Raw genomic sequence first — 8,173 nt, 5'->3', positions numbered from 1 at the left:
AAAAAAAAAAAAAAAAAAAAGAGAGAAAAGAATGTTTTTTTAAAGCTAGAAATGACAAATCAACTTTTTTTCTAGATTTAAATTTGAGCTGCAATGTCCCCACTTTAAAAAATATTTTACAAACATCTTTCCCATTTCTTACTGCTGCTTCTACCACCCTCACCCTCACAGAACTTTTTTTTTTTTCTGGTACGAGAAATCGAACTCAGGACCTTGTGCTTTCGAGGCAAGCGTGGTGCCACTGAGCTAAATCCCTGGTGCCGAAAACATGTTTCAAAACCCGTGCAGATTATCCTTTCTAGCACAGGCCACTTGCACATGCTGCAGTCTCTCCATTTTATAGAAATTACCCGTGGAAGTACATTCCTTTCCTTGTGGATTTTAACACAGTTTCAGTTCACTGCTTTCAATCATGTGGGCACTTTCTCTATCTCTTGAGCACATAAAATTCTGAAGTGTGTGGTGGGAGAAATTGACCCATGGACAAACTGCCCAGTTAGGACCTCTAACAACACTGTTTTGCACATGTGATCTCCATAAAGCAGGAGGGCATCTTAAAAAAAAGAAATCAGGCTCTGTGCTCCTTTCAGTGTACTTTGACAGCCTCCTTCTTTTCTGGCGTTTAAATGAACGCCTGAACTAGGATAACAAATGCTGCTCCAGATGGCAGGCGGTGGGGGGGGACCTTGCTCAGTAGCCCCATTTTTACCTCTTATTCAGGCAGCAGTAGATGATGGGGTTGTACATGGTGGAGCTCATGGCCAGCCAGAAGCTGGCCAGGTAGACCTGCTGGATGTATTTCCACCTGTTCAGCTGCTGGTAGACGGCAGTGAGGATGAAGTAAACATGATAGGGGAGCCAGCAGATGGCAAAGGTCACCACGACAATGATCATCATTTTTACAACCTGGGGAGAAAGAAGTCATTTTGGGGACATTAAAAAGTGGATGTAATAATTTCAATAGCTTGCTGCAAACCGTAGCTTTCCACCTAAAACACACAGCATGTCTGAGGAATAGTCAATATATTAAACATGGTGAAGACTACTATACAAAGAGACATATTACGTAGATGTTATGTATGGAAAGGCATGAAGAAAGTGTGTTGTGCCTTGATTCCATCTCTACTCACCCAGTGATGAATGCCATTGGCGTAAATGTAAACAAATGTATTTTAATTAGCCTGGAAGAAGTGTTTACAGAAGCCCATAGATCCACTGGAGACAGAAGCAGGAGTGCATTTCATACAAGAGCGGAACCATTATATTTAGGGAAACCAACTAAATCACTAGGTGTGCCCCGTAAGGGGCAGTGGCTGGGCTGCTCTCTACTATGTAGTATAGTCTGGTTGTAGCTTAAGGCCATACAGATTTCTTTCACACCATGATCAGTAGGCAAACTTCTCGATTAATTTGGTTTCTCATATGCTGGAAAAATTGCCTTACGTACTGACTATGAATACTCACAAAAGTCTGAAGAATGCTCATTAGTTTTAAGTGTGTAAATAGGCAATCGGCTCATACGACTGTCTAATAATTGGAGTTTATTAATCATAAGCCATTTCTTGTGATTCCATCATTTTGAACCATAGTATCGTGGAAGGCCATGGTCACAGTTATATGTTTGGAGCTCAACAAATACAGAATGTATGAATGATAAATGACAATGTAGCATTTGTACAAGAGTTTGAGTTGTGCATCTCTAGTCTGTGTCTAAAAAAATAAGAAAGCTAGAACCAAAGGCACTGAAGACACTGAACAGCACAGCTTTGTGTATAGTACTTTCTGATTATCTTATTTCATGTATCATGATAAATCAGTCTCATACACCTAGATTTTATTTAATATCTAGAATAAGGTATATTAAAATAATTTTGAGGCTTACCAGTAGTCAGGTTAATAAAAACCAGAGGAAATCCTACAAGGCAGGTTAGAACTAGGAGAATAATTATTTATGATCTGGTCTTGTCATTTTGACCATAAAATCGCGAATTCTGATGCAAGTTGCCAAGATTAAGAGTCATGAGAGACATTCTATAAATAGACAAAGCAGGAAATGGATCACTGTAGAAGGTGAATGTTCCCTCAGGGCCTACCCACTGTACCACCCAGGTGACCAGGGCTGACCTGATGGGAAATTGGCCACTGGAGCAAAGAAATCTGGGTCAACAGCTCATAGAATGCCATCATCGGGTGCCCATGTAAAGTCTTTTTATTTCCTCAGGAATTGTCAGACTGTATTTTTTTTCCTGAAGAATGACATTCAAATTTCTGCATGTTGTCTCATATTTATTATACTTATGTATTTGTGGAATATATTAAGAGCCATATTTTAATTCACATACATGCAATATTGCACATGTTTACCAAGTTACTGGTTTTTAACTGCACATTAGACACTGAGGAAAGATTAAAAGACTTGGCCACTGTGATTCATGGGTTTTTACCATTCAGACTCTGAAATCTTCTTTTCCTTCTTCTGGTTGAAAACATTTGCTGAATATCAATTTTGCCTGAGAAATCACAGTGGGAAATACAATGATAGAGGACAAATGCCTCACTTTGAAGCTTACAGTATAATAACAAAAGTAAAAATGTAAAATCCTTGTTAAACAGCAATAAAATGTGAGCACAAAAATATTTCATTGCATCTGAAAATAATATTTTGAGAGTGTACTTGTTTATTGTGATGAAGAATGTCTGAATGGTGTCTGCTAACTGTAGTCTGAGGGGATGCGAAATGGAATGAAATAGGTTTATTGACAGTTTCATCCTTGAATATAGGAACAGTCTTACTCTTCCTGGAGAAGCTCCTGCCAATCTCTCACCTTTGAGCTTTCTCTCCGGCTCCTCCCTTTGCCTGGAATGCTCTGCCACTGATTATTCTTATGGCTAACTTGCTCATTTCCTTAGTCTCTGCCCAACTGTCATTTTTTTCCTGTGAGTCCTGTTTTGACCAGCATATTTAAAAATCAAATCTGTCCTTCCTGTACAACTGGAAACCATGAACTTGCTCTTTGTTCTCAGTTATTTGTTGAGTTTTAATTTACTTTTTGTTTTCTCATGCCAGAATATAAAAGACATTTCTGCTTGTTTTGATGTGTTCCAGACACTTAGACAGCACTCACAGTGAAGAGTGACCAAGTCAGGGATTGTGATGCCCTTGCCTTGCCTTTGTCACCCAGAATTGCTTTTGCTATTCTAGGTCTCTTCTGGTTTCAAATGAATTTTAGGATTGTTTTCTCTAGTTCCGTGAGCTATGCTATTGATATTTTGATTGGGATGCATTAAATCTGTACAACAATTTTAAGAGTATGGCCCTTTTACTATGTTGGTTCTTCACACCCAAAAGCAAGGGCTATCTTTCCATTTTCTGATATCCCCTCTGATGTCCTTTTTCAGAGTACTGTAGTTTTTAATGTTAAGATCTTTTACTTCTTTTGTTGGATTGACTCCTGAGTGTTTTTTTTTTCTTTTTTTGTTATCAGGGATCAAACTCTGGACCTTGCACTTGCAAGGCAGGCAGTGGAACCACTGAGCTAAATCCTGGGCCCAGTATTTCATTGTTTTTGATGTTACTGTGCGAAATGCATGGTTTCCCTAATTCTTTCTCCATGGGTTTTTTTTGTACATAGGAATGCTACTGATTTTTGACTGTTGACTTTGTATCTGGCTGTGCTACTGAATTTAGTTATTAAATCTAGGAGTCTTTTGGTGTAGGTTTTGGTGGAGTTTCTTCTATGTAGAAAACATATTATCTGAAAATAATGATAATTTAACTTCTTCCTTTCCCATCTTTATTCCTTTTACTTCTTTCTCATCTAATTCCTCTGGCTAATGTTTCCAGCACCATATTGAATAGGAATGGTGATAGTGGGCATCTTTGTCTTCTTCCTGATTTTAGAGTAAAAGCTTTCAGTTTCTGATCACTTAGTAGGATGTTGGCTGTCCATTTGTCATAGATGGCTTTTGTAAGATTGAGATAAAGACCATCTGTTCCAATTTTCTGTAGGATTTTTATCATGAATGGGTGTTGGACTTTGTGAAATGCTTTTTCTAAATGTCTTAGAATTATACTACAGAGCTTCTGTGATAAAACCAGCACGGTACTGGCAAAAACAAAAATAAATACAAAAATGAAAACAGATCTGAGGGTCAATGGAACAGATTAGAAGAATTAGAAACAACTCCAAATACAATCAGCCGCCTTATCTTTGACTAAAGGGCCAAACACCTTCACTGGAAGAAAGATAGCCTCTTTAATAAGTGGTGCTAGAAAAATTGTCCTCCCACATCTCAAAGACTACAAGTAGACCCACGTCTGTCACCATGCACTAAAGTAAAACCAAAATGGATCAAAGATATAAACATTAAAAAAGAAACACTGAACTGGGTGAAAGAGAGAGTAGGTAGAACTCTTGAAGACATAGGTATAGACAAAGACTTTATGAATAAAATTCTGGTTGCGTGGCAAATATTACAAAGAATCAACAACTGAGATCTCATTTTATTGAAAAGCTTTTGCATAGCAAAATGAATCACCAACAGAGTGAAGAGAGAACTCACAGAGAGGACAACAGTTTAGCCAATTGTTCCTTAGACAAAGGACTAATATCTAGAATATATAAAGAACTAAAAAAAACAACAAAAAACCCAGAACTCCCCAATTTAATGACCCAACCCAAAAATGGGCATCTGAGATAAATATACACTTCACAAATGAAGTAGAAACAGCAAATAAATATAAGAAAAAATACTCAACATCTCTGGTCATTGAGAGATGCAAATTAAAACAATGCTGAGATTCCATTTCATCCCCAAAAGAATGGCTGCTATGGAGAAATCAACCATTAACAAATGCTGGTGGGATGGTAGGGAAAAAAGAACCCCTCTCCTCTGTTGTTGGGAGTGTAGACTGGAGCAACCACTATAGAAATCAGTGTGGAAATTCCTCAAAAAGCTAGGACTTGAGGTTCCATTTGAACCAGCAATTTCTCTTTTTGGTATCTTCCTGAAAGAAATGTATCATATCACAGTGATATATACACACGCATGTTTACAGACACACAGTTTGTAATAGCTAAATCTTAGAAACAGCTCAAACGCCCATCTACCATAAAGATTTTTAAAAAACAACGGAGTATTATCCAACCATAAGGAAGGATAAATGAGATATTTCTAGGTAAATGGGTGCACCTTGAGCCCATTCTCTTAAGTGAAATAAATTGGACATGTGTAAATGTCACCAGTGTGAGAAACTGAATGTGTATATAAATACAACGTTGTATAAGAGATATTGTGAAATAGGACGAAAATTTTGAATGGGAAGGGGAGAGGGAAGTGGAGGGGGAAAAGGGAGGAAGGGAAAAAATGAGAAAAGAAGGATAAAATGACAACAAAGCTTTTTTGTTTGTTTGTTTGTTTATTTGTTTTTTTGAGACAGGGTCTCACTATGTAGTTGAGATTGACCTGGAACTCACTATGTAGCCCAGGCTGGTCTGGAAGTCACAGTGTTCCTCCTGCCTCAGCTTTCCGAGTGCTGAGATTACAGGCATGCTCCACCATGCCCGGCTTGCAATAAAGCTTTGGTAAATAAGAAGAAAAGGGGTAGAAGGGAGGAGAGGGAATGGGAAAAAAAGAAGTATCATGAACAGGTACAAATTCCATGTTTGAATGTGATCATTTTATATATCTAAATAGTACCGATAAACTTAATTAAAAATAAAGGGTGGGGCTAGGGATTAGTTCAGAGGTTCCCCGCCTGCCTCACATGCCCAAGGACCCGAGTTCGATCCCTGGTACCAGAAAACAAATAAACAAACAAACAAAAAAACAAAAAATGAAAAAAACCAAAGAGTGATCAGAAAGTTTTAAATAAATGAATGAAAACAAATAAAAAATGAAAGAACCTGAAGGGCACAAATGTGGTGAAATCCTGTCTAAGGTTTTATTCAGTCATTAACCACCGGTATCATTGGTTCTTTACTTTTAAAATGGGCACGAGTGCATGAAGGGAGCAAAGCATTTATCGTAGCACTATTTCCCCTTCCTGCTAAACAAATCCAGGGAGAGAATGAGTGCAAAAATACATCCGAATGTTTTGTTTGTGCACAGGAAACATTCACCTACATTCTGAATAAATGTTAAGAGCAAACAAAATGTATCCATGAGAACTGAGCTTGGTGTTTATTTGAATCTTTCTACACAAATCGACTCACATTGTCTATGCATGCAACTGTTTTCCAACAATAGTGAAGACAGCAGAGGCTGCCTGAGTCTTTTCAAGTGACTTCCCCTATTGACATGGAAAAAGCCCAGAAAAGTATGGAGAAAGGACTGGAGGTTTTGAATAACTTCCAATTCACTGATTGGGGACCTTTAGGACTTCCTTGCAAAGGATTTAGAAACTCGTGGAGATATTTAGAAAAATTATAAAGGCCATTTAAAGAGACCCTTCTGAAATGAAACAGTCTTCGTGATTTTTCAAAATGTATTTCTATAAAACACTCTTACGCTAGCCCTCAGCTGACAAAATCCTGTGGCATTATTTCGGAAGTTGGTAAACTTTTTTAATGTTGTTAAACTTTCAGGACCCCAGTTTTTTTTTTTTTTTTAATTGAGTTTATTGGTACATTTAGGGATACAGTACAGTTACATTCATTGTTGGGATCATGTACCTTTACATGGCAAGTCTTGATTCTCATTTTTTTCCCCTTACCTCTGCCCTCCCTTCTCCCCCTCCTCCCCTCCCCATCTACAAACACTTTATTTTCATCTTTTCATTCTCTCACATTTTTTTCTTTTCCCTTTTTGTTCTTCCCCTACGTATCACACCTTCCCTACACCTTTAGCTCCTTTCCTCCCATTTCTAAATGTCAGTAATCTTATTAGAATCTTATGCATTGTTGCAGAATATTCACACCAGGGAAACTATTCGGTATTTACACATGTGGGACTTATTTATTTCACTTAGGAGTATATCTTCAATATGTATCCATTTTCCTATGAATGAATCTATTCTCTCGCTCTTTATGGCTGAGTAATATTCCATTTTATAGAAAAACCACAACTTCTTTATCCAGTTTCCAACGGATGGGCAAATAGGTTGTTTCCAAGATTTAGCTATTACAAACTGTGCCGCTATAAACATGGGTGCACATACTTCTCTGTGATATGATTCTTTCAGTTCTCTTGGAAAGATACCCAACAGAGGGATGGCTGGGTCAAATGGAACCTCCAGTCCAAGCTCTTTGAGATATCTCCATATTGATTTCCATAGTGGTTGCACTAGTCTGCACTCCCACCAACAATGGAGGAGGGTTCCTTTCTCCCCACAACCCCGCCAACATTTGTTATTGTGTGATTTCTTGATAGCAGCCATTCTTTGTGGGGTGAGGTGGAATCTCAGTGTTGTTTTCATCTGCATCTCTCGAATGACCAGTGATGTGGAACATTTTTTCATATATTTTCTTGCTGCTTTCACTTCTTTGTATGAGAAATGTCTGTTCATTTCGGATGCCCATTTTTGGATCGGGTCTTTATATTTGGGGGGACTGATTGTTTTGAGTTCTTTATATATCCTTGATAATAGTCAGGACCCCAGTTTTGATGTAAATAAAAGAGCAGCCTCTTGGAAGGGAGAAATTATTTTCTTTTGTGAAATACTGAAATCACAAAATCCATAATCATCCTCTTCATTCATGAAATGCTAAGGAAAATAACTGTTGGATGTAGGAAGTTTGAGCAGTAGTAAATGTACAAATGTGTGAGCCTTAGCACTGTGTTGCTACCCACACGGTCTGTGGCACTCGCGTGCTGAGCAGGAGAGGCGATTAGTGGGCAGAACCTCCAAGCTCCCGAAATTTAGGGTGAAGGTGAAAGTCTGGGATGGGAAAGATTCAAATCTTATCACATCTTAACAAATTTTACTAACCGGATTGAAAGCTCTATAGAGGTCATGCACTTCTTGAAGCTGAAGGACGCATCCTGCTTCGGACACAGTGGGAGTTATTTGCATGGCAACCCGTGAGGCTGGGGCCACCCACTGTCTTTGGTAGGAGCTTACCAGCGGGAAGGAAGGGAGGTGGGGACAGGTGTGTAGGGCTTACGGAGCCAATCTGCCTGCTTTTAGTAGTTAGCAATCCACTGTAACCACGGAGGCTGGACTGAAATGCGT

The 8,173-nt window shown here is 38.5% G+C and overlaps 1 protein-coding gene across 1 annotated transcript in view; it reads right to left on the bottom strand.

The window, feature by feature from the left end:
* Positions 1–8,173, bottom strand: part of Tacr3 (tachykinin receptor 3) — a 71,383-nt gene that overhangs the window by 2,057 nt on the left and 61,153 nt on the right. The window contains exon 6 of the mRNA XM_010641610.1: positions 710–906. Coding sequence (XP_010639912.1) covers positions 710–906 — 197 coding nt within the window. The remainder of the gene's footprint in view (positions 1–709; positions 907–8,173) is intronic.

Source organism: Fukomys damarensis, unplaced genomic scaffold (assembly GCF_012274545.1).
Source record: "Fukomys damarensis isolate Sample0158 unplaced genomic scaffold, DMR_v1.0_HiC HiC_scaffold_25, whole genome shotgun sequence".
Classification (NCBI taxonomy): domain Eukaryota; kingdom Metazoa; phylum Chordata; class Mammalia; order Rodentia; family Bathyergidae; genus Fukomys; species Fukomys damarensis.
This window is presented reverse-complemented; position numbering and strand designations above follow the sequence as displayed.